At 42.6% G+C, this 26,908-nt stretch overlaps 3 protein-coding genes across 5 annotated transcripts; 1 reads left to right on the forward strand and 2 right to left on the reverse strand.

Annotated features, from left to right (window-relative positions):
* Positions 1–1,138: 1,138 nt before the first annotated feature.
* ipo4 (importin 4) lies at positions 1,139–13,021 on the reverse strand. 2 transcript variants are annotated; one of them, XM_034560168.1, is made up of 30 exons: positions 12,506–13,021; positions 12,091–12,177; positions 11,485–11,564; positions 11,354–11,395; positions 11,029–11,158; positions 10,011–10,190; positions 9,808–9,873; positions 9,596–9,697; positions 9,379–9,462; positions 8,828–8,983; positions 8,640–8,693; positions 8,341–8,450; positions 8,004–8,112; positions 7,523–7,652; positions 7,155–7,268; positions 6,895–7,008; positions 6,553–6,676; positions 5,573–5,684; positions 5,354–5,484; positions 5,182–5,259; positions 4,852–4,909; positions 4,381–4,486; positions 3,963–4,156; positions 3,788–3,832; positions 3,236–3,361; positions 2,905–3,131; positions 2,649–2,781; positions 2,420–2,524; positions 1,910–1,979; positions 1,139–1,635 (listed from the first exon to the last, which is right to left on the reverse strand). In XM_034560168.1, exons 1-30 carry the CDS (start codon positions 12,569–12,571, stop codon positions 1,505–1,507), a joined length of 3,264 nt encoding a protein of 1,087 aa, XP_034416059.1. In that variant the 5' UTR covers positions 12,572–13,021; the 3' UTR covers positions 1,139–1,504. The 2 variants fall into 2 exon arrangements, with proteins under 2 accessions (XP_034416059.1, XP_034416060.1); XM_034560169.1 differs by lacking the exon at positions 11,354–11,395 and having other exon boundaries at positions 12,506–12,933.
* A 3,739-nt stretch (positions 13,022–16,760) lies between these two features.
* On the forward strand, positions 16,761–19,304 carry nanog (nanog homeobox). The gene is made up of 4 exons (XM_034560170.1): positions 16,761–17,323; positions 17,771–18,153; positions 18,238–18,375; positions 18,603–19,304. The coding sequence occupies exons 1-4, from the start codon at positions 16,906–16,908 to the stop codon at positions 19,020–19,022; spliced, it is 1,359 nt and encodes a 452-aa protein (XP_034416061.1). The 5' UTR covers positions 16,761–16,905; the 3' UTR covers positions 19,023–19,304.
* Positions 19,305–19,615: 311 nt separating this feature from the next.
* tm9sf1 (transmembrane 9 superfamily member 1) lies at positions 19,616–26,882 on the reverse strand. Of its 2 annotated transcripts, none has more exons than XM_034560454.1 (9): positions 26,416–26,882; positions 25,067–25,278; positions 24,419–24,550; positions 23,939–24,061; positions 23,369–23,727; positions 22,632–22,786; positions 22,202–22,387; positions 21,112–21,385; positions 19,616–20,638 (listed from the first exon to the last, which is right to left on the reverse strand). In XM_034560454.1, exons 2-9 carry the CDS (start codon positions 25,271–25,273, stop codon positions 20,245–20,247), a joined length of 1,830 nt encoding a protein of 609 aa, XP_034416345.1. In that variant the 5' UTR covers positions 25,274–25,278; positions 26,416–26,882; the 3' UTR covers positions 19,616–20,244. The 2 variants fall into 2 exon arrangements, with proteins under 2 accessions (XP_034416345.1, XP_034416346.1); XM_034560455.1 differs by having other exon boundaries at positions 26,379–26,882.
* Between the last annotated feature and the right edge of the window lie 26 nt (positions 26,883–26,908).

Raw genomic sequence — 26,908 nt, forward strand, 5'->3', positions numbered from 1 at the left:
ATAACGGAGGATATTATTTCTGTGTGTGCATAAAACCCACAGTAAAAGTCACTCTGCTGAGCCACAGTGACCTCCCGGGTGAACTGTCAGACTGAAGTAGTTCACAGCAGAGTGCCAGCACCTCAGAGAGTGAAATGAGATCATTGTAAACATGACACCAGAGTCCAGATAAAGCTTCGGACCTGAATGCTGTCGGGAACGTGTGAACATCTGTTTGACTTGTCCCAATCAGTTTATTATCGGCGATCTTTTTCTCTATGAGTGACAGGACGACTTTGTACAGAAAAAGCCTGGTTGTTGTTATGTCAACACGGGCAAATTGCAGAGGAAGAGATACTAATATCCTCAGTTGCGTTTGGTGTGCACATTCATACGGTCGTTACGAATGTGTGCTATGTATCCCTCTCGCCACGAGCCGATGCATCTATGTGGTTTAAGTGGCCCTCTGTGTGTCCGTCAGGGGGGACTGGACTGACCCCGATGCAGATGACGATGGCCTTGGACCTGGAAAACAAGCAGCCTGACTTGACTGATGCCCAGGAACACCGGGAGATCTGAGGAGCAGCATCCGAAACACGGCGCAATGTAATAACGAACACAAATGTCCAACTTGTCCACGCCAAAGCACATTCTTTAAATCACTTTCGATCGCAGGATGCAAGTTTGCATTTATTTAGACTTCAGTGTCGTCAGGTTCCCTTTCTACGGGGAATGGCTTGACATTAACTGCACGGCGAACCTTGCCTGCATTGTTCAATTTTGTACATCACATTCAATTTTTTGTAGCATTTGTAAAAATTGCTTGCACTTGTCAAATGTGTGTTGCCGGGTGCTGCTGAAGAGTTTGTAATCGGGGCCAAGCAGAGGCAGCACCGATAGAGCCAGACCGGGTACTGCTGCTTAGAGACACAGGCTGAGCTGCTACCAGCATTAACAGAGTGTGTTGAGGGTATTTCTTTTTCAGGCTATTTGCTCAGTATGTCCAGTTAATCAGTGACCTCGGGGGGCTTCTCCCTGCGGTGTTCACACAGCAACGCGCTGCAGAGTTGCCCTGTTAGGGAAAGCCCTGAGTAAGACAACACTAGGAGCGACCGCGAGACAATCAAAAGCTTAAAGTGCAAAGAGTTACACTGGGAGATTTCAAAGAAAGAAAATTACATTTATCAGGGGTTCAAATTCATTGCTTCCCACTCAGATAGCAAAGCCAGAAGCATGTCTAAACAGTGGCAGAAAGGAGACAATAGCAGCAATTAATACCAGCACTTTATAGGAACAACAAAGTACAGTGGTAACAGCACCGGATGGTAAACCGTAACCGTTTCAAATAATAAAACTTCAACATGTTAATACTCAGAGGCATAACTCTCAAATGTGATAATAATTAGAATGGTGGACGTGCTGTATTTAGATCATTTTGGGGAGAGGTCACAAATAACTGTCCCAATTTCCACCTACAGTTTAAAAATTTATTGTTTTACACAAGAGTGGAAGGCTGTGCGGGAGGCTATGAGGCAGAGATGGCCGCACTCAATTTGGCCTGCTGCTCTCCAGGAAGTGAGGTCACAGCTGCTTGGAAGTCTGCAGAGTGGTGCTGGCCAAATTCTTTCATCAGCATGACCAAAGTGTGCTCGGTTTCTGTGGAGAAGAGACAAAATAATGGGTTTCGGGGATGACAGAAAAAACATTGATTAATAAAACAGCATTAGACCAGAATGCTTGATAAGACTACTGTGCGTTGACTGGCTGACGATACTCAATGGAGGGGAAAGAGTGTCAGCCATACTATGTTTTTCTTTGTTTTTGCACAAATAGCTTGAACACTACAGTTCAGTTCAAGTTGGGGCCTCTTTCATTGCAACTCAGAAAACAAGGCACAGAAAAGTCTGCCTGATCCCAAATAATTATTCACCTTTGTTAATGTCCTTGGTGCCAAGGACATGACTGGACGCAGCAACTATGGGCTTCATGAGAGTCACAACCTGAGAAGGGACAAAAGAATAAAAGGAAATATGACAATAATGTTCATTCGGATGCCAAAGCCCATGAAAAAGAAATCTCAAGTTTCAGAATTCTCGTCGCAGCATTTTATGTTTGTTAAAACTGATTGTTCTTAATCAAATGTTTTCGGATTGTGTGACTTAGAGAGTATGCTGTATGCCTGCATATTGTAATGCAGTAATACTAAAAACATAAAACATGGAATAAAAATTGATTGAAAGATTGGCGTGATTGTGGTCCATATAAATGTTGGGAGTCATTCTAAAGATCTGAAAAGCTGCTGCAGCACCAATCATGTAGAATTGTAAGTGGTTATATGAAAGTATAAATGCTAGTGTGTTGTAACTAAGCTGGACGTCAGATAAATATATCTTCAACACGGGGGTTGTGATACCAGGTGTTGATTGTGTCTGTGTAGTACCAGAGCAGGACTGTGTGTGTAGAGCATAGCCAGGCAGCTGAACACGGTCTTGTTCTCCTCCAAGTCCTCTTTGAGGGGAAGACGAGCCACTAGAGCGGGCACAACCTGTTAGAGAGCACACCAAGGCACCCGTCATTTGCCGTTTGTAATGAATTTGTGTCGTAAGCAAAGATTACATGTGGTGGCTAAAATATTATCTTGTCAGGAGGCGTGCAAGCTGTAAATATACCTGCTCAAGAGGGACAGCGTCCACATTGCTCATGATCATCCTACAGAGGGCAGCACACAGGTTGTCAATCACCCTGAGGTCTGACTCTCTGGTCAGCATGTTGGAAAACACAGACAGCATCATCGGATAGTCTCTGGAACACGCTTCACTAAGGAACAGCTGCATGGGATTTTTTAAATTTTGTTATGTCTGCAGGTATAACAACACACATCCTCACTCACAGAAACACACACACACACACGTGTAAGAAGGATACGATATACCGATGGGTCCAGTTGCCTGGGCCAGACATCCCAGTCCGAACACGCTGTTGTTGCGAACCTCAGGATCACTGTCCCTCACTCCAGCTACCAGCACAGGAAGCAAACGATTGGACAGTTTGCTCGCCACTCCTTGACCTCCGGACACGCTCACCAGCGCCTGCAGGATTTCTCCGATCGTACCCACAGAGAAGGACCGGTCGGCCACCGTGCATGTGGATTTCTTTTGGAGGGAGAAGGAAACTGGTTTAGTGCGATACACCAAAAGATACATTTTAAAAACGCCTTCTTTTGAACTCCAGTACTCGTCAGTAGGTCCAAACTCACAGCTTTGCGTATGAGGAGAGGCAGCAGGTGGTTGAGGTAAGGGGCGAAGTTGTCTGCAGGCACAGAGGAAGCCACAATGGGAATTCCTTCCCCGGCAAACTCCTGGAGCATGGCATCATACTCCGCCTAATCAGAAAGCACATCAACAAAAAACACACTGAGCAAATGGACATTGATGTGGGCGGTACATAGGCTTTTGGAAAGAATGGGTTAAAAAAAAAAATACATATATAAAACTGTATACGATTCTACATCGATGTATTTATTCTATATTCAATGTCTCAAAACATTACATTAGAATTATTCAAAATGGATGGTTTTATTTGTGAATGGACGGTCGCAGGAGAAACTGTTACTCTTGCATTAATAGCACTATATTATATTAATTCACCTTCTTAGGAATAGACTAATTCCTATCCATCACTATATACAAAGAATTTGGATTTACGAACATGCGCTAATGTGGTGACAATCAAGAGTAGGCCACTAATATGTGTAGATAGACTTATTTCCAGAATTGTGACTTTGATACACAGCAAGAGGCCAACCCACCTGTTGGTCATCATCAGCGTCATCACCACTGCCCTGACAAACAGTCTAAACAAGAGAAAACAGAAGTAAAAAAATGATGGAAGGTTAATAGCACAACACCAAGGACATATCAATAAAGTGACTTTATTTTTAGTGGACTAAGCTTCACCAAAAAGCCATCTTCCCTTCTGCTCACCTTTTTCTCAAGCACATCGCGGATGACATTGCTGATGTCCTTAAGGTGTGCAGGGTTTTTGAAGGCCTCCTCCCTGCATTGCTTCATGACATTATTCATGATTTCCAGGATGCCCATCACAACTCGGCGCTCAATCTCTTTTCGCACTGCTTCCACAAAGCAAGGAAGCACCACATGTAGCAACGTCAGTAGATCTGAGGGAGGGACACGGGATGTATAGAAATGAGGAGGAATTAAGTTACATTTAGCTTTAGGCAACTGCATTCATACCTGTTCAACAGTCTTGAAAAAACTAAGTTAGCCGGCCTCTACTTTACTGTATGGAATATTGTATAATCTCACAGTATATATTGTATGCTGAGGGAACAACTGGATTTTCTCCCTTGATGTTATTTTTGTTAATAATCACTGCTTTTACACTGGTGGTTAGCCTCAGTGGGATTATTCTTCCACATTTGATGCTGAGCGCGACAAAACTGGCCCATGGCTCCAAATGCTGCCCTGCGGACGTCCTCATGGGGAAACTAGAGAGGGAAGGAAGTAACACACAGAATGAGATACTGAAGGGGTGAGAAGAGAGAAAAGCACCTGCCATTCAGAAGTGTTGTTAAAAAAGACAACGATTCTAATAAGACAAGTGGAACTAATCTATAGTAGATCCTTACAGATAATCAATTTCAAGTTACATTTTAAAGCGGATGCAAGATAACAATTTCAGGCACGTTAAGAGTTCAAGACTCATTATCAAATCTACCTACAGACAATTTATTCATAAACAGACACAACCCCGCGCAGACACAATATATGCAATGCACAAACCCCAAAGTGCCCTTCACAGCACATTAGACAGGAGGAGGATTGGGCCGACCGACCAGCCAGAGATACTTACCCCTCTCATCTGGTAAACCTGCTGGAAGCTGGACTCCAGGAAGGGCTGGAAGGCAGCACTGTCAGGGGAAACGACAGCAACACAAAATAAAATATACACATGTATGCACAATGAATTGTCTGACAAAGTTAGTACAACAAGCTTCATGAGCGCATACCTTACAACTTATAAAATTGGATAGAAACTAAATGAAAAGCTAGTCACTAACACTACCTCCCAAACCATAACGGAGTTAAAAAAATAAACTTTTGAGAATAGTTGGACTAAGAAAAATGAAAGAAGGGTCCTATAAATGCAAAGACTAGATCCCCTGTAAATTATCCATGTTACCCAGTGCTGAAGGCAATCTCTCCCAAAGCATTACAGGCATCCTCCTTCTCATCGATGTAGGCGTTTCCCACAGAGAACCTTCAGATGGACAGATATCAGACGAAGCGGGATCAGTCTTTTGCTCATGTGTCGTAAATATACACGCACGTGTGTACATGTGTGTGAGCCCTACCCTGCGACATCATGGAAATCGGCCTCAGGCTCATCTTCCAGAAAATGATCTGCATCTTTTACTACGTCGTTGTCATCATCATCATCGTCGTCATCCAGCAGGACAAAGGTCTTGTCCTCCTCAATGTGTGTCTGAAGAGAGGACGAAGGAGGATGCGGTGTGATTATTTATATTATGAATAGCCTGTAGGTTTCAGAGGGTCGTTTGTGTGCTTTATACCGTAATGCCCTCGTTGGACTTGAGAGTGAGCAGCATGATTGTTGTGATGGCAGTGAGGTGAGGAGTCAGGCAGTCTGGGCTGACTGTGGATACAGCAGAGAATAGAGTGTACCTGGCGGTGGGGAAACACACAGAAAGGTGAAGTTAAGGTTACAGGATGTATGCCATTACTCTATTATTTTTGTCGTCAAATAATAACAATTATGTGTATAGTCAAGTCTGTACAGAAATATACTTCTGGATTATTATTAATTCTTCTTTTTTACCTCTTCAGTTTGAGTTTGGAAAAAACTTTTTTTAAATGACAAACAATCGCAACACAATTTGCAATGGGCCTCATCTATGAACAATTTGATTTTATAAATGTCATTTCATAATGTAACATTGATCTTGGCTGATATAACGGGGATGCAAATAATGACAGGCAAAATATTACCATATAATGCATCCACCCATACACTTTAGGATCAAATAATGTAGGCAGCTAATATTCTGGTCTGTTTTGAGTAGACAGTGTATTTAATATATGAATTCAATGGCCATTTTCATATAAATTTGATATAACCGTGAATAGGTAAACCAGCCATTTCGAAGAGATACACATTTTATAAATTATTGAAACATATACACAGCTTAAATACTTCATGAATGAGCCCAAACAAATGGATTTCGTCAGGGTTAACGCTCCTGTTTTTTACCATCGGGAAAAACAGAAGGTACAGATATAAAGTTATAAGAAGGCTCCAATTATGATAACACTACATGATTCAGACTCCCTCATGTGCCTCAACGGTGTACTGCAGATATAAGTGTTAGACAAAAGACTATGGCAGGAATATTGCAAATGTATTTGCAACCCACCTGTGGATCCGACCTTGTTTCTAAGAATTACTACTTTAAACTAACAGACTGTTAGTGTGGACATGTACATTGAGTGGAGAAATATACTCCAAAATATTCACACACACACAGTTACATACGTGCAGCGTCTCAAGTCAGGGTCATCAATGGTTTCAGTGAGGTTGAGGCCCAGCTGAACACACTCTGCAGCAAGAGGACTGAAGACATTGTTGCCGATGGTACGGGCCAGCACAGAGAGAGTATCTAACAGCAAAAGCATTAGATGATCAACAATCATTCATTCATGCTCTTAAGTTCTGTGTTGATTGAGATGCACATTTTGTTGCCATAACAGAGTAAATCAAAAACGACATCATCACAAGATCTTTGTATAACAAGCTGCCACCAGGGATAAGTCAGAACAAATGTTTTGGTCCAACTATACCAACTTCTTCCTGTTCAAACCCTTGGGCTTTACCTACCCAAGGACTGAGTTTGCAGAGACCTCATTTCCTCTGTGGTGGTAGTCAGGAAGCTCTTCAGGCTTTCAATAACTGGAGTGAAGTAGGGAACCAACAGCCCCTTGGCAGCATTGGCTGAGAAGACAGTAATTCACAATGAGAGTTGGGTGACTTCACCTTGATCCAAGCAGCAACATTTCATCTCAGCAAGAAATGGCCTATTGTATTGTTTGGCTGAAGGTGTGAGGCTTAATATTTAGGTTAATCTGACAGATTCTTACCTATAGCACCTATGGAAGACACAGCAAGCTCTTTTATCTTTAGGTTTTCACTGTTGTTAAGAGCAGACAACATGGTGCCCATCAGGGTAGGCAGGTAGGGCTCAATATTGGCTCCTGTTAAGCAAAAAAGACGAGATAAAGCATGAAGATCCTGTTTCTTTTGGTTAAATTACTTAATCATGTAAAATGTATGATGGTACTTTTTAAATACCAAATCAACTAAATAACTCATTAAGCACAAGTTTAGATAAGTTGATTAATTATGTCAGGAAAGTTAATGTCTGTGGAATTTTCATATTTCCTCTTGCAGGGGCCACGGTGTGTATTCACTACTGTGTTAGTCATTGCATGAACCTTTTTCAACTCACCAAGGTTCTCCATGAAGTTCTCTAGGGCATAAAAGGCCTTAGTGACATGGCCGACCTTGCCCTGGTTCAAGGAAGAAAGGTAGCCCAGCAGCAATGGCATCAACTCGTCACAGTACTTGCTCACATCAGGCTGGAAATAAGACCAAAAAAAGACAAATTCTGTTCATAAGATAATAATAAAATAATTGTATTGAGTAAAACTCTAGTGTATTCAGGAACACATTTGTAAAACTACACTATGTAAGCGGTACTCTGATTCAAAGTGAGTCAATGCCAAAAGATGCAATATTGTCTCAACTGTGTACATTCAATTGTTACAAAATATCTGAATATTTACAAATATTAACATTATCCATTTTTAAACACTTTAGATAAAAAGTATAATCTAAAAAATAAAAAAAAAATCTTGAAAGCAAAATATTCAAGTGTAGTCCAAGGGGGAAACTTATGTAGCATTGTACATGTTGCTGTGTTTACTCACCTGTAAATGTTCGGAGAACTGTCCCAGGGCAAAAAGGCTGGCACTGCGCACCACCTGATTAGTGTCAGAAAGACACTGGCACACTGTCTGCAGTATTGATGACAGCAACCTAACAGATACAGACAAAAGTGTGAATATACTAAAATCTTGGTAATTATTAGACAGCCAACAGACCATCCCTAACAAAGAATATGGGTGAAATATATATATATATGAAAATTCCACAGACATTATTTATATATATATATATATATATATATATATATATATATATATATATATATATATATATATATATATATATATAGGGAACTTTTCAGATGACACCTGTACATACTTGGTGCGTATGTGGTCAGCACATCCTTCAGATAGCACAGCAAGACACATGAGACCCCCCTTCTTCTCATAGGGGTTTTCACTGGTAATGGCGGTCTGGATGAAGGGCATCTTAAAATACAACATAATACATCATCAAGAAGCAGTGACCCGAGTCAGGGCTCGTATTTAGTACAGGTTATTTAAATGCACAATGCAGTATTAACGATTCATCAAGACCCAAACAAAAAATATGAAAAAAGAAATGCACCTAAACGTTGCATATCTGTTAATGTTTACATTGACCTCCAGATAACTTACCAGTTGTTGAAACAGCTTTTCTGGGGGCATATGGAGTGCCATAGTGTCGATAATCTGGAAGGACAACAAACAACTATTAGTCAAGATTCATCTTCTTTACAACTATACAATAAATATATTAAAGCTGTTGCCATGTGCATTTTCTTAAACAGAAGAGCACATTGCATATCAACACAACTTTTCCCAACCTGAGCAGCACAGTGTTTGGGGTTGTCATTGTCTGTGCCAGCTGCACTGTCATCCTCCTCATCCTCCGGGTCTTGCTCCCCAGGTGGGGGAGCTGCACATAGCACAGGGAAAATGGACAGCAGGATGGGACTCAGCAGCTTCTGCTTCAGCACCGTCTACCAAGTAGATGATGCAAATGATGAGAATTTATTTTATTCATTCAATAGAACTGAGCCAAACACTCGTTTGTAGTCAAGCTAGCTGACACTGCATTGAATTATAAATCTTCTGATCTGTTTTTCGGTCGCACTAAAAACACCTACGACAGTAAAACAGTGTAAAGATCTGCTACAACTATCTGCGCATTGAAAACGTAACCTTTGGTAACAATGGCTGAACAATTTAAAACAAGACTGACTGAGAGACATCTGTACCATCTCCTCTGAAGAACAATGCATTGAGGTACTCTGTGACTACAGATACTGGTTGTCCTGTTCTTGATCTTTGTTACTTATTACAAGGTGACGGACATTTCTAGGTCATTTTTATATTAGCTAATGAGTGACTTTACCTTGCTCTTCAGCTTGATGAGTAAGGCAATACAAGACAGTGCTTTCACCCGCAGAGAGTTGGTCAGTGTGGTGTCACTGCCCACCTGACAAACATCAATATTGAATACATGTTATTATTATTCTCAGCAATCAGAAAACAAACATTATTTGTCAACTCTGAAAATTAAATATAATTCATAACACAACAGTAGAAAGACAGAATGCAGACAGTCTCACCTCCAAGCAGAAGCAGACAATCTCGGCAACATGAGGGACAATGATGGACACATCACTCTCCATGAGCTCATTTAACACCTCCATTGCCTCGCTTGCTTGGTTCTGTGCAGACAAACCCAATAATTTGACAGGTGAGATTTATCCAAACTCTTAAATACACTTAACTGACAACAACAATACTCGTTAAATGTATTTAACATATTACAAGTTACCTGATCTGCCTTGATGAGGTGTTGCAGAGCGACAATCAGACTTGGGACGATAGAACGCATCCGTTTCTGTAGGGCAGCGAAACGTATTTAGTCATTAAAAAAAGTGTACAAATATATCCCATCTCTAATGGTTTAAATCGTCTAAACGCTATTAGAAAATTGCTCTGCCAAATGTCAAAGTTAAAACTTTAACAATGACTCACAATTTCTTCTGTGCCAGTGTATGCAGTCATGGCTGTGAGGGTGAGGATGCAATAGTACAAGGACGTTGGGTTGTTGTGGTCCTGCAGCACAGTACAAAACAGCTGTAGCAGGTGGCTGTAGTGAGGCTCGAAAGCTTTAGGATTAGACTCCACCACCTTATCCAGCAGCATGAGGCCAACCTGTTAAGAAGACCATTGATTTTCAAAGGCTGTTATTGACAAAGTTAACGTTATACAATACAACCGGAGACTACAGTATTGTAACTCTAAACCAACGGTATTATTTAATCCTAAAAGAAAAAAAAATAGGGAAAGAAACCGTAGAAATTAAGACTAAAGGTCTTCAGGGATCATTTGAAAATCCAACTGACAAAATAATAATAATAATAATAATAATAATAATAATACATTTAATTTATATAGCGCTTTTTAAAAAAGGTACTCAAAGACACTTTACATGTTACATTCATACACCGTTGACACAGCTACGGGGAGCAATTCAGGGTAAAGTGTCTTGCTCAAGGACACATTGACTAGGGCGGGGATTGAACCGCCAATCCCCTGATTGAAAGACGGACCTGCTAACCACTGACCCCATCCATCCATCCATCCATCCATCCATCCATTTTCAATACCGGGGGCGCTGGAGCCTATCCCAGCTGACATAGGGCGAAGTCAGGGGACACCCTGGACAGGCCGCCAGTCCATCGAGGGCACATGTAGGGACATACAACCATTCACTCTCACATTCACACCTATGGGCAATTTAGAGATCAATTAACCTGCAGCATGTCTTTGGACTGTGGGAGGAAGCCGGAGAGCCCGGAGAGAACCCACGCTGCCACGGGGAGAACATGCAAACTCCACCCACAAGGACCGCTCCGACCGGGAATTGAACCCGCGGCCCTCTTGCTGTGAGGCGACAGTGCTAGCCACTACACCACCGTGCAGCCCACCACTGACCCACAGATGCAATTAGCCTTTATCTACATTTCTTGCTTTTCTGTGAGTCCTGTACCTGTCTGACATGAGGGTTGCTGCTCTTAGTGGATTCATTGAGTAGCTGCAGCAGGGCAGGCCAGCGGTCTGGTGTCTCATGTTTAACCATCACCGCGCACAGTTGGGAGAGTGAGTGCTGCACTGTGTGCCTGTAAAATACAGATAGATATACAAATGCATAAAGTCCAGGCTCATTCATACATTACATTTCACATGTGTATGGCCATATGTTGCCACCTGCCATAACAGTATTTGTGTCAGTGTCATTTACAAGTCATGAAACTGGGTCATTTAAGACCCAGTTTAAGACTGCATGTTATTATTGTATTAACTAATTAGCTTACTCTGGTTCCTGCATTAAGACCTGCAACACCCCTGCCTTTAGGCTGCACGAATAAAGGAAAACATCACAATTACAACTTAACAATTGTTAGGATAGTGTGTAAAAAACGTTTATGAAAAGAAATGAGCGAACCTCTCTCTATCTTCAGGGCTAATCTTCTTCCAGTGCTTCTTCACTCTCAACCTCAGCATCACTGCGGCCGACTGGCGAATCTAAGAGGTTGAATCAGGAAACGATTTGGTAATTTGACATCAGGACAGCAGAAAGTCTCTACATCTTCCGTCGCAAACTAAAAACACATCTTTTTCGACTATACCTTGAATAGGGAAGGTAGAGCCGTAGTAGCACCTAAATGTCCCTTACCGATAGCACTTTGTTGTTTGGCACTTTAGTAGCACTTAAATGGCACTTACGGATAGTACTCTGTAGTTTAACGTTATTGAAGAAATTGTACTTGCTTGATTCTTGTTGTTCTGAGTTTGGACTCATGGTTTAATGCACTTATTGTAAGTCGCTTTGGATAAAAGCGTCAGCTAAATGACATGTAATGTAATGTAATATTTTGTAGTTTATATAGATGAAAGCACACAGGGACAAGAGCTGACACCAAACACTCTTATTACACACAAATTATACTTATCCCATAGGATAAAACAACTGTTCACTGCTCTCCCTTCTCTCTCTCTCATCCTCCCCCCTACACACACACACACACACACACACACACACACACAATACCTGAGGGTTTTGGGAGCCACTCATGACAGCACACAGGGCTGGTATAATGGCTGGGTCTTTGAAAGCCTGTTTCAGCTGGGCGGTGGCCTAAATGACAAAAGAGGTCTGACATATGACAGCATGCAGCGGAATGACTAACGAACCGAGGTTTCGTGATACAGTGTAACTTATCCGACAGACGTTCGATACTGTTAGAAGACAAGTGGTTCTGAACTTCACGACTACCAGTTACCTATTTGACAGTTAACGGTAGCCAACCGTCCCGTTACCCGACGTTCGACTTGACTGGGTTAGCTAGCATAGTTTGATAACATTTAGTTTTCAAACGTGTCGTCTGTCCCACAAACTAACCTAACGTTAGCTATTAACTTCGCAATGCTAACTCGAACAAAGTTATCTGCGACGTTAATGTTACCTGCTGAATGACGGCGTTGTCCGGCTGAGTCAGCTGTGACAGAATTGCCTCGAGATTCTCGGCCATCTCGACAGCTCGGAGCGATCACCTTCAGTGAACCTGTTGTGGCCGTTAGCCGTTGAGTTAACGTTAATGTTTCTAACGTTAATCAAACGAGTTGTCCTTTCGCGGTTTCCAACAGTGTCCCGAGTGAGCTTATGGCTGTCAACTGTGTAAACAGAGCCTCTGCGGGCCGGTCAGAGTCAATAGCTAACCGCGTTTGCCGTGAAACGTCGGAGAGGTATGAAGTTATCAAGCCAACTGGCGAGCGTTGACAGATCCGTTCCCCAAGTTGCTCGGTCTGGTCCGTTAAGGGACTAGGCTGCCAGCACGCGGGGCCGAACCGGCCAGGAGTTCCATGTGAATCGAGTTAAAGGGACCAGCAGCAATCAGCGTGCATTAAGTCTGATATAAAAACAGACAGCGCCCTCACCTGGAGAGGAGTGCATGGTGCAGTTCTAAATCACTGCCAATGATGGTGGGAAGTTATTTTGTATATTTATGGACCTTGTGAAACTTTGAGACACTTGTATAGCACTTTGGTTTTTTCATTGTTTCACTGCTGTATATTTCTATTCCACTAACTTTATATTTATGAGGGAAATATACAGCTATATTTATTTTCACATAGCAGATTTGACATACAAAACATGCATTCAGTTGCCAGTTTATTCCGTACCGTTACACCTAGCTAGCTAAATAAAATAATGTTCAGTTTGGCAATTTTGGAGGATAGTTTGTGGTGCGGTGATGCTATAATTCAGGTAATTTAGATACACACTCTCTACATCGGATGTTCACCAGAAAGCATGAAACAGTTTATTTTTCATATGTAAAATACTCCACAGGGATTCTGATATGTACAAAATTGAAAATCAGCTGATATATTGTTATCTCAAAATTCAATACTAGCCGCTATATACTCCAAATATAGTAGTAAGAGTATATACTAAAAAACATATATGATGGGATTATGAAACTCTCCTACACTATAGAAAGTAGTTATGTGTCTTTATTTGACCATGCAGCTACCACATTCAAGTGATATTTAGGAACATTTAGCCTATAATACCTTTTTTTAGTGCAGGGCTTTTACAGTTGGTATACTACTTTTACATATAGATAAAGGACCTGAATAGTACTTCTTCCACCACTGAAATATTACAAAAAATACAATTACTGATTAAACTACACTACTGAGAAGGATTGCATGACAAGTGCCATGTGGTCGCAGTTAGGTGCTCACATAGGAGATCATGTGCACACTTTTCAGACAACAAAAGAGATACTTGTGGTCTTGCACTTCACGTTCAAAACACCCATTGCTGAAAACACAAGGTCAGCAACTAAACTGCACTATACAAGAAAGGAACACCGAGGGAGTATTAATGTAACTTGAGGACAGAAATAAGTAAAATTCAGCTTCAGTTTGGTAGATATAACACCTGCCGGGTAATCTGCATTTATAGTTTCACAGGAGGGAAAGAAAATCTTCCAAGGTGTATGTAGTAGCACAACAAAAGATATGCAGGCAAACCATAATTGAGTAAAATAATTCTGCTCAAATGTATGCATATACTCCAGTGTCTACCGTTTTCACAGTAGCACCACCTCACTAATACACATGCAAATTACAGTCCAGTCATCAAAGGCCAAATCTGCTCCACATACCAATGCTTATGTTCTGCAAACCTGTTCACCCACCCCCTATTCACACCTACACCAGCAACCCCCCTCCTGTATGTCTTGGCTCAGACAAACACACCCTGTCCAGGCAGAGATCAGTAGAAATGCAAATGTCCCATTAGGCTCACTGTTCTCACATCATTTCATCCCTAACGGAGTCATTACCACGTCAATACAGCCAGGGAGGGGGAACACAAACAACTACCTGGACGATAACACACGGCTAACCTACATCATCTTTGTGAAAAGGATTGCAAATGGGGGTTAAGGCAGTTGATGTGGGGGCAGGGTGTGTGTGTGTGTGTTGGGATTTGAAGCTAAAGGCTCGATCTTATGTTCAGTGCATAATTGAAAGAGTTACATATATCTTTTAAACTTTCAAACTACATATTATGTTGAACATGGCTACAGGTTGTAGCTGAATACAAGTATCTAGGAGTACTTTTTGATTCCAAATGATCTCTGTCATTATCTCTGTCAACAGAGGCAGCTAAGACATACATACTTTCTATGGTTGTTTCCCATATCACTTACTGTTTAACAACCTGGTTACAGACTAGTGCCACTAGTCTGAAACCACTCCAGTCATTGTATAAACATACACTCCAAATCCTAAATACAAATCTGTTCTCTCTCATCATTGCCTTGTACTAAAAAAATATAACTTGTTTAGTTGGGAGAACATGATTAAATATGTGAATGTCTGTCTCATGTACAAGATTATACATGGCTTGACTCCACACACAAACTACTGGATATCAGCTCACAAGAGGTGCAGTAAGAGGGGATTGTTTATCCCACTCAGGAAAAGTGCTTTCAGACTGGAACTCCATTCAAGGGTCCATCAGAGATCTCCAAACATACAGTTCATTTAAATCTCAATTAAAGAAATGGTTAGTTAGTACCCAGCTCTGTCAGCACTAGAACGTAACTGCTCCTCACTGTCCTCAATCTCTCCGTGTTGAACTTTCCCTCTGTCTGTCTGTGGTTGACTATCTGCCTGTTGTCAGCTGCCTGTCCGTCTTGACTTTGCTGGTCAACCATCATCAACCTGCATGCATGTCTTTTATTGTTGTTTAGCTGTGTCTGACTGTATATTTCACATACTCTGCATGTTTTTATGTTCTGTGGCTCTGACATGGATGTTTTTTAGTGTCTAACAATGCAGCATAATCTTGTCTTCAGTTCATTCTATTTTAACGTAGTTATTCCTCATTTTATTAGCTTTGTGTGTGTTGAATTTGTGAGCCTCTGTGCTGCATGTCTGTTAGTACTTGACAATGTCTATATTAATATTCTCACACTATTCATTGTTTGTGCACCCATTGTAAAGCGTCAATATTGTATAACCGTGTATATATAATCTTATTTCTGTTTTTAGATTTGTTTTGTAACATCTGCCTCTCGGGACGACAGATGAATAATAGCCTCTTCGCATTTACAGAAATGTTTTTATTAATGTGCACTGTCCCTTATCAAATATACCAAAGTAACACCACTTGGCTCCACTGCCGTAGATTTCTATTTGCATTTATCAATCATTAACAATCACGCTGACTTTAGTACTTAGTGGTTCTTAAACTATTTGTTTCACTATTTATTGTTTCAAACCAAAATACTATATTTAGTCTAATGCTCATGAAAACATTAGTAATCATGCCATTTGGGAAGTCAGATCATGTCCATGGTTGAAAAATCACTGAATCTATTACAAGGCATCTTGAAAAGGTTATTTACGACAGTATTTAGATAGCTTTTGTTGTCACAAAATTATGTTTTGCTAACCTGCTTGGTACACAACCTTATAGAGCTCTGGCTGTGCAATGTTTTCATCCAGACAGGGAAGCTTGTTTTTATACAAATGCTGAAGATGCCATAAAAATATCAGATTTTCCTGAACTGCATAGTAGGTTGCAACACTGCCCCTTTTTCTTATTGGGGATAAAAAAAAGTATGTCAAAGATGATAACTGAAGGTGTGCTCCAAATAGATTTGGGCCTTACAACCGAGAAATAACTGTGAGTAATTTGATTAATTTATGAATATAGCTGAAACAATGAAAGTCTTTAAAAAAATCATATTAAGCACACTTATATTGTGCATATTTTTGACCAGATTCAAAGAATGACCAAGAAACAACCCTCACACAATTTAAAAGGTCAGTCCAATCCACAAAACCTCCCGTGTAACACTGTGTGACATTCACGTGGACTGATCTGTGTTATTGGGAGAATACTCACCAAAGGTTAAGTCATTCTAGATATTCAGTGTATTTCTATAATCCGAACACTTTTAATGTCGGTGGCGATCGATGGCCGTGCTAAAAGAAGTGGCTACTTCAGAAAGCATAGAGATAGCCTAGGTGGCCAATAAAATGTCATGACTTCGGTCCAGGTAAGGTGAATTAAAGAGATTGGCTCACACGATCAAAACACCCACCCCCAACCACACCCACGCCCACACGCCTCCATATAAACAGCCTCCGGTAAGATACGCGCAATTTGTTGAAGCCAGTCGCCACCTTGTTTAAACTGGGCGGCCCTCAGATCTACGGGACTGTCCTGCTCTCAATTTTAAACATTTTTAGCTCCAAAACTTGAGCTTGTCTTTTAACGTTAATTAATTTTTTTGTATGTGGAGTTTTTTACACTTTATTTTTTAACGCGACGCACCAAATGAAGAGAGAAATGGCTGACTGGAAGGCGCAGATAAGCTACAACTACAACCCCTCGTACCACGCCTACGCATACGGCCTCGTGTATCAACCTGGACCCGAGCAAAACCACGGGAACCCGACCGGCTGGGGCGAAGCCGGAGTCACGGATTTGAGCAACTACAACGGCGGAGTAACGCAGGCCTACTACGCCACCACCCCCAGGGTCCGGGAAGAATCACCGCCTCGCAGCCCGGAGCAGCACGCAGTGAACGGCCACGGTCACTACCAGGGCTCCGGGGTCGTCTACCTCGGTGAAACCCAGGCGGGCCGTGTGCTCCTATCCGGAACTCACCGGACCGCGTACGACGCGCGGACACTTGAGGTCAGGCGGACCGAAAGCGAATCGACCAGCGACTCGGAGGCGCACACCTCGCCAAGTAAGTACTGAAACTTCGTTCTGAGCGAGCATTTTACAAAGAACACGTAATGTCGCTGTGTAGCTCGGTGCTCACGTCACTCCATTGGCTGGCAAAAGGAAAGATTTCTTGCGCCAGAATTGACCATGAAGTCCAACCCAGCTCCATCTTGATTTGTCAGAAAACAAAATATCCCGCCACCGAACACACTGAGCTCCGCAGGACGAGCCAAGTGGCGACATCTCGCGATAGAATGCGAGAATTAAACTAATGATAACAAATCGGGTCTTTTTTGTTTTACCGTTGGACAAAACGTTCTCTCATACAGTAATATGCATACTGTAATTAATTATTTGTTTTCATTTTATATTCACTTTATATGCCAATAAAGTATATTGGATTTAACTAAATTAAATGCCCTGATCCATGTTGACTCACCCTGGCCACAATTCCCCCTTCTTCACTTAGATTCGTGGAGCTCTGGCAGCAGCAGAGAAGGAAGTCTCCCCCAGACGGACCCTGCCACATGGGTGAAGAAAGAGCTTGGCGACGAGGCAAGCATCAGGAGCCCCGATGCCGGCGGGGACGTCTCTGGCTCTCTCGCAGAGGATCCAGGGACCTTTGTCGTCAGTGGGAACGAGGGAACCAACAACACTACCTCGCTACAACTACCCTCAACTGCCCAAAAGAAGCCATGCACTGCTGCTGTAATTAACCCCAAGGGAAAGGTGCGGGCAGCCTTCTCTGAGAGTCAGATGAATGCTCTTGTCCAGCGCTTCAGTGTTCAGAGGTACCTCACCCCGGCTGAAATGAAGAACCTAGCAGAACTGACAGGGCTGACCTACAAACAGGTGAGGGATTTATGGTTATTTTCTTAGATCACAATCACAGAAACATGCATGCACACTTTTTGATCACCTGTGTCTTTTTTGTAGGTTAAGACTTGGTTTCAGAACCGAAGGATGAAGCTACGGCGGCACCAGAAGGACACTAGCTGGGTGTCTGAGCGCTACAACAAAGGCAGCCCGATGCATACAACCATGTACGCCAACGTTCCCTCGCACATGCCACATGTAAGTAGCTTTTTTGCTCAACGGCAGCTAAAAGTGAGATCAGACCGTTGTCCTGCTCAGGTTTCCAGTTCACTGATAGCAAAGAAACAGCAGCTTGGACATAGAACAAAGTCGTCCATAATGGAGGCCTAACCATAGTCTGGTTATGGCCTTAAAGGCGAGACTAAACACAACAAAACGTTTTTTTAACTGAATTTAATACTAATTTTAGCCACCACTTGTTTCAGTATCAGGGAGAAGTCCGGCCACAGCTCAAGGAGCATTACAACCAGCACATGATGGAGACTGCCTTCAAGAAGACGACTCCCCAGAACATGGCTTTCTACCTGGCTGCAATGGGGTCTGCTGCAATGGGGTCTGCTGCAATGGGGTCTGCTGCAATGGGGTCTGCTGCTGGATCCGCAGGCTACCCCTCCTGGTCCCCCAACTCATCCCAGACGGCAATGCCCTCCAGGCCCCAGGTGTCTGGCTGGTCCATGCCCCCTGGTGTCAGCCACTATGAATACAATCCCAATGTATTCCACTCAGCCAGTGCCACCTCAGCAAATAACACTGGACCAGACACAAGCTTCGACAGCAAAGAGGGGGAGCCTGTCGTCAACCACGGGCCCTTGAACATGTCCATGGTACACAATGGCAGCCAGTAGCGAATGGGGAGCTGCTAAGCTTATAAACTTTTCTGTAAAGGTTACTCAGCAGTCATGTTTGTTAATCAAGTTTCCTGACTGTAGTTTGTAATTGAGGTAATTTTTGCATTGGCTGGGTGTATATAGGCCTTGTTCATACTCCTGTTTAAAAGTAGTTTCCCCTTTTCTACTTTGAAGCTTTATTTTTATATGCAACTATTTAATGTATGTTAGTGTGTTCTTTGCACTTGGTGATACAAGATGGGTCCAAGTTGGATGCAGTCATGGGATTATGTTTTTTTTTTTTTGGGGCCCTTTAAGTCAAAGTACCGAACCAGATCTGATGTGCGCACATTTAATTTTTCTATAAATACAAGTTCGTGTGACAACTCGTGTGTTTTTTGTCGCATCACATTTACATAGTTTTAATTCTTTAATGAAAAGTGCTTGTGATTCAACTGATTTTGGCTAGAAGTTAAAGTTTAATATGCACGCTAACACGTGAAACTTGCAATAAAGCACCTGAAAGCTGAACTAGAAGTGAAACTGTTTCCGTGTAATTCATGCTTTACTAGAAATGTGGTAGAATTCAAGGAAAAAGTTTGCTGGCAATATTGTATTAAAAAGAATTTTATTGAAAAGACTATTTACATCGGCATTAGTCAATGGTGGCCATAGAATAACAATATTGCTACCAACCTTCTACAATGCACTGTTCTGCTTATCCACCGCATGGCCATGTAGAGCTGGTCAGGGCCAGTGCAAAACATTTTACGCTATTTGAATATTGTGCAGGGGGAGTATAATACTTGCGCTGCTGCATAAATCCAAACTACTGAATGAGTCTACGGCCACAGTGGGTACAATGGTGTAATGTGAGAGGCTAGATCCTGCCAAGACTTGACGGTCAATGAAGTAGTCGTGGATGACTCGCTACATCATACAATTATTACATCCATTTGCTGACATCTCATACATTTTGCTGAGCCACTCCTTAACAATTGTCCCTTTGTACCAGAATATCCCATTTAATCCTTAAATACATCCAGCCAACAATCCCTTATTTCAACAATGACGACTAGTTCAATCTTTCCGTCAAATAAAGGTAAAGGCCCTGGAATCTTCTCCCTCATTGGAGGTTTCTGTTTGGTATGACCGAAAGCAAAAGAAGGTAATGAGGATCGTCCGTGTGTGCTATGTGGAAAGTGTTTGTTTATCGCTGTGTCTGTATCGTGGTCCATGTCTAGTCCATCTTGAGGCTACGGTAGATGTAGCGAATGAAACCCAGTGAGGCCCAGAACGACACGCTGCCCAGCATCAGTGAGAAGACCATCGCAGTGAGCAGAGAGTAGCCGAAGAACTCGGTGCTCTGCACCATGCCGCTCATAGAGGAACGGTTCCGGTAGTAGAAAACGGAGTAGACGAAGATGAAGAGTCCGGTGGAGCCGGTGCTCAGGACGCTCCGCCACCACCACCGGTAGTCCTCGCCAGACAGCAGGAAGTAGGTGAGTGCAACAGAGATGCAGCCGCCCACCGAGAGGAGGATGGCAAAGACGCACAGCAGGATGCCGTAGAGGGTGTAGTACTCTCTGCCCCAAACCGTGGCAAAGATGTAGTACAGCTCCACTGAGATGGCACTGAGGGAGGGCATCGGTGGTAAGGAAGGAGTGTGGACAAAATTGTGGTCAATGGGTTGCATTTTCAATATTTCATTAGTCAAGATGACATGACAGTATAACAAACATTTGTACTCATTATCCAAACCAATTATGGGCTCAAATAAGTGCAGAAATATTTATAAAACACAAATATAACAATTAAATCTCCTAAATTTCAATTCTTGACATACAAATGAAATTTCACTGTGGGATATCATTATTTGCAACCAAACATCTAATTTGGAACATGGACATATTCTAACATGTAAATACTGAAGAAGTCATATTTACTGTTGAATAAAGATTTGGAGTGAAGCTCTTTTTATCCTTAGTGTTAATCCTACATTTAATCCATTGACTTCTCTGCTTCATGACTGAAGAGGAGGGACTTAATGTCATTGAGTTCCCCGTTTGATCGAAGCACCTCTCTTCCACTCATGAAGGCATCTCACCTGAACGGCAGGAAGCCGCCGATGGACATGTGCACAGCCGTGTGTTTGTACCAGGGCTGTGTCGGGATCTGCCGGGCGATGTTGCGAGTGCGACAGGGCGCCTGAAAGCTGCCGGCCCGGTTCTTTCCCACAATGCCTCCGATGACGGTGAGCGGGAAGCCCACCAGCACCCAGGCACCCAGGATGAGGAGCACGGTGGTGGCCGGCAGAGCCTGGGTGGAGCCGCTCCACCAGTGGATGGAGTTCACAACGCTCCATGTCAGGAACAGAGGAGCTGTGGGAATGAAGGACCAACTGAATCAAGGACAGGCATTGGTTTTTAATAATTCTTGGATAAAATGTGCCTCAGAGTATTGCTAGAAATGACCCCTGTTTTAAATTATGAAAACATAATGAGATACAGCTATTTAATGACTAAATAAGACCACGTTGTATGTGCCAGGGGGCATATTTTCTTTTTGAACAACTTCCTGAACCTGAACTGCAAAAGTGGGAATGCTGGGAATGCATAATAGATAATTGAATACATAATTAACTGAGTAGAATAGCACTGTCACATTGTACAGAACACTAGAGGTGCCCTTACCTATCCAGTTGGTTCTTTTGAAATGACACTATAAAATGAAAAAATGGCTCGAAAAGCTATTTGGCCTGTGTAAAATAATAAACAATAAAATAATTTTAAAAAAACAGCCAGTTATTGATGATACTTATTCTTGAGGAAAAGTCTCATTAAGTGTCATATTGACAAATGGTCCAAACCGATCATTTCAAAGGCAAAGTCTTATTTGAAATTAATCAGTATTAATTAGTTTTTTATATTTTGCCTACTTCAATGTGATTATCTTTTTTCAAATTTTGCATCAATGAGAGGGAAAAATGTGAGAGCAGTGGTGACAAACAGGAGAGAAATTAAGCGGAAACTGTGTCTGGATGGATGGAGATAAAAAATGAATGAAGCGAGTGTCAGTGAGGAGATTATCTGAATCCATTACAGGCAAATCCAGTGAAGTGGTTTATTTGAGAAAACACTTCCCGCTACGACAACCAAAGTGTGTGGTGACCCCGAACCCCTTCTCATCGCACTCACCGGAGAAGAGAGACGAGGTGAGGATGATGTTCCACACCCAGCGCTGGCCGTTGATCTGTGTGTAGAAGCTGCAGGACACGTAGCCTGACACACAGCTGGTCAGAGCGTACAGGACAATGGCGGCAGAGTTGATGGAACCATGGCGATGCACATTGAACATTCCCAGCAACGCCATCAAGATGATTCCTGTCGCAGTTAGGAGACATGAGCGTGATCAGACTCCTGCGTGTGAGGGGCGGTCCATGTGACCTTTCCAGTCGCTGCGTTCCTCTGCTGGTCCGTAAAGACTCAGGACAAGTCTGCTCAATTTTCCAACAGAAACAATTAAAGTCCCAGATACCGTTTTTTAAATTTATTTCAACATCCCATCCCATGTCCACGTCGAGCAGCGTGTTGCTGTGTTCTGGTCTATTTGAGGATGCATGCTCACCTGTGGCAAGGGTGAGGAACTGAGCTCCCACTCCCAGCACGGCACACAGCAGGCTTTTGTGAGGGGGAAACCTGAAGACATCAGTGTGTATGATCTTCCAGCCGTTGTCTCCGTGGTCCAGATCGTCACAGCCGCCCTCTTCCTCCACATTGTATCTGCAGGTGGAGGAAACATGCTTTCACCTATGATGCCACCACGTACCCGACGAGCAGGAGACAACCACAAGTTTCAGCTTTGGTCGAGATGAAGGTTTATCTCTGGTTACGGTCCATATGGGCCGGGGTGAACAAGACAGAGAGCACAAAACATCTCAAATGTGAGTCATGTCTTTTATGAATAAAGAAGTTACTGTATGTAACCGTATACACTCTATTTCAGTCAACCTTACGCATATGCAAGAACAAAAATGTCAGAGACAAGCAGTAAAAGTACAAATATCATAGAACATTTAGAAAAGCAGCAGTACCTCACATTTCAGTAGCTGGAACCAGCAAATGATTGACAGTATTGCTTCATAAATGACAATGACAATCATCAAAATGACTGTAGATGGATTTTCTGACTAACAAATAAAACCTCTAGTAACTATATTAAAAGTGTTTTTGTCTAAGACTTTATTTAACACCGAAAGTGATACTGGTTTGTGCTGGAAGTGCATTCTTTAGTATAAACATTCATATTAAAGAGGTTCCCCTACATTGGCCAGGATATAACCGTACTTAATTTCCCTGACTAACCTGGCAAAGTCATTCTTAAGGACCCGCATGAGGATGATGATGACGAAGCCAAGCAGCAGCACCACCAGCACCAGTGAGTTAATAATGGAGAGCCAGTGGATCTCCAATGTTTTGGGGAAGAACGAGTAGTCTCGGAGACGCTCGGCTCGGCGGGCGTGAGGCAGAGTGGACTCGAACCAGCGCACGCTGTAGGTGTGGGTGACCGTCAGGCTGCCTCCACCCACTCCGACTCCACCCATGGCTGTACCCGCCCCCTCCTCCAGGGGAACAGGTTTGACGTCTTTTACTGAAACATTGGCGAAGATCACCGTGTTGCCGTTGTACTCGATGTTGAAGTCTAGGTGAGTCCACAAACCCACCTGTTGGAGGTGACAGAAGAGGACAGATACAGGGACAGAACACAAGAGGGGGGGGGGGGGTAAGAAGAATTACAGTGATTGGGGTCCAGCTGAAACGGGAGCTTTGCATGAAGATAAAAACCTGAGACAATCTTTCTATAATGTTTCCCTCATATAATCCACTGTGCTACACATATTCCACAAAACCTCTCAGGAGCACAAAGAGGTTTACCTTGTGGCTGTGAGGCAGGAAGCCGCTCTCCTCTATGTATCCCACAAACCCATAGATTGGAATGTCATCGAGGACAAATTCAAAGTAGAACAGCTCCTCGATTGCCTCACGGAGTTCGTCCACCTGGCACACACAGAATATATTCAGGGTCACGCCCCGTGTGTTTTATTATTTTTAATCAACATCACAACAGACGAGCATATTCTAGAGAACCATTTACTGAGGAAGTGGTGAGTAATGAGAATCATCGAAAAGTTGTTGAAGGGTTTGAAAAAGTGGTTGTATACAATGGTTGTTGTCTTACAAAACATCCACCATGCAGTGATCAATTGACATCCAGTCGTTTAAAAAAAGAAGCTACTTAATGAATCGTAACCAGTTAAAATCCCCCATGTGCCCGGAGTATTGAAGTTTAACTTGAGACATCTGGTAGAACACCGAGTTAAGTTCAAACTATCCTGGTCTTGTGTGAATAAATACCTGTTTCTCTGAAAGTGTGAGCTTGCAAAGAGTTTTTTTCTCCACATTCTCTTTGAAGCGGATGTAATATAACGACTCGGCCATCCTGTCGCCATCCAACACTTCTCCCAGACTCAGGGACTTGTGGTGCACCTGAAGAAGAGGTGTTACAATATGAGCAACAGAGTCTTAAGAAGCAGCACAGAGCACGAGGGGATTTCAGAACAGTACACACAGCTACAAAGTAATTACAGCCAGGACAAACTGAAAACAAAAACACAGCTGGCTGTGATCCCACTTCATCCCTGCATGCTTGGTGTCGAAGTACCATATCCCTTAATGGTGGCTAATAGGTTACTGCGGTTGTAAATATGAGTCTCATTGCTAATCTTAGATAAAGATGCATCTTCAAAGCCAGGAGTCATTTATTAAGGAACCATAAACAAAAAGGGAAATCATACAGCCATTTCCTTTTTTAAATATTCTTATTACAGCATCAAACGTGTTATGGCCAGATGGAAATACAGCATCTTTCTGATAAAAGCAATTTCACAAGACATGCTGAGACGTATGTGTTCTCCTGACATAAGTGTCTACATTTAGCAAATAAATAAATAATCTCCAGTTTCTTTGTGGATTTCCGAACAGTGAAACAGAACAAAGGCTGACCTTCTCCGGCCTGCAAACTGGCAGGGTGTAGTAGTGATATGTCTCCTGGGGGTTATGATAAGGGCCCACTTTGTTGACATAGAGCGTCACGTTGTCCCCCTGCTTGTAGCCCACGGCCCAGCCTGAGAACAAGCACAGGACCAAGACGCAGTGCAGGCCCATCGTCTTCTGGCAGCCACCTGGCAGGTGTCCTGTTCCGCACTGCATAACCTCTGCAATGATGGACAGTTCATCAATTCAAGAGGGACAGCAGGTGTGATTTAAACCAGACGGTCCGCCCTGTGACATATAGTGGACCTCTTCTTTCGAGTCAAGGAATGAGGTGATTTAAAATGCCACTTACACCTGCTATAGCATGATTTAACAGAATGAACGTGTTTGATGAGCTCCGTTAGTTTTCTTCCAAGAGTTTTTGAGACACAAACTGACATTGCTCAAATATGGTATTTATTAATAGTACACGGGTCTCCTTAGAATTCCTGAGTAGGATATTGCTTTCAATTCTAAAATGTATTGGAAACATATTTTGTCCACAGAATGTTACACTTGTATGTTGATATTCATTACCAGCATATTTTGACAGGGAAACAATGAAGCTGCAGTAGAGTATGACGCTACAGCGCCATTGGTCCTTTTTTCTTTTAGAAAAGCGCTGCATTAACAGCAAGTAGGCCAAGTTAATCAAAACTAATGACCTATTATTCCACGTATTTAAAAGCAATAGTTTAGCCATACACATTCTGTCCTCAACCTCACAACGCAGAGCAGGTCTCATCACTTTTGGACTGTGTGTGTATATATATATATATATATATATATATATATATATATATATATATATATATATATATATATAAAGAATATAGGTTGATCCATAGTCAGAACTAATGTGGCATTACTGCGGAAAATGTCCCAGTAATGCAAAAACCATGAGGCGTCTGCATGTTGGAGTTTTAATGCAATTACAATCTGGTTGATAACAATTTATATTCTGTGTTGTGCATCCGCACGCTGACTTTCAGTGTTAACATTGAGGAAAAGTTCACACTAAAATGTGGATTGAGCTGGTTTCTGACCAGTGGTATTCATCGCCTGGGGGAAGTCTCAAGAAGCTAACCCTTGTCAATAATCTTCTGTTAGCAGTAACCGTGGTATAGAGACGTGACTAGAACTGAGGGGCCTCACTGATTCATGGAAAACGAACAACTTGTCTACATCAACGCTGCTTATTCCCAAAGGGACAAGTTGCATGTTCGTGTTCAGAACCCGACTCACAAAGACAGTGAAAGAAGTTAGAACAAATCTGCACTACCAGTAAGACTGCTGTGTCCCTTCAGTTCCAACCAAACCTGTTCCTCCGCCGAATTCTTCCGACTCCAGGCCCCGACAGTCTCTCTGCTCTGGTATGCGCCGCTGGTTGGAGCTCAGTGGAAAGATGTAGCGCTCCAGCTAAACATCTTCGAAATCCTCGATGCACTGCACCAACGTATTACACGTTCATTGCGATCGTAGCCGGGTACACCGGGTAGTTCTCATTGACAAACGAGACAGTGTAGACGGGAGGTTTGACTCCACGTCACCTTATAAATAAAAATAAAGACGACTCCGCAGAGTTTTCCGGAGTGGGCGGAGAAACCCCCAAAACACACCTCCGACGTTACTGGTTATTCGGAGCCGGTAAAATGTCCCCTCTCACAGGCCAACTAAAATGAACGTGGCTTATTTTGCACTTTAACCGAAATCCAACATTAAACCCGGTTGAGCCGCGACATAAGCCACTCTATTATTGTGCCGTACTGACCGGATTTCCTTCAACCTCAACGGACCAATCGCATGCCTCTC

Source organism: Cyclopterus lumpus, chromosome 20 (assembly GCF_009769545.1).
Source record: "Cyclopterus lumpus isolate fCycLum1 chromosome 20, fCycLum1.pri, whole genome shotgun sequence".
Lineage (NCBI taxonomy): Eukaryota > Metazoa > Chordata > Actinopteri > Perciformes > Cyclopteridae > Cyclopterus > Cyclopterus lumpus.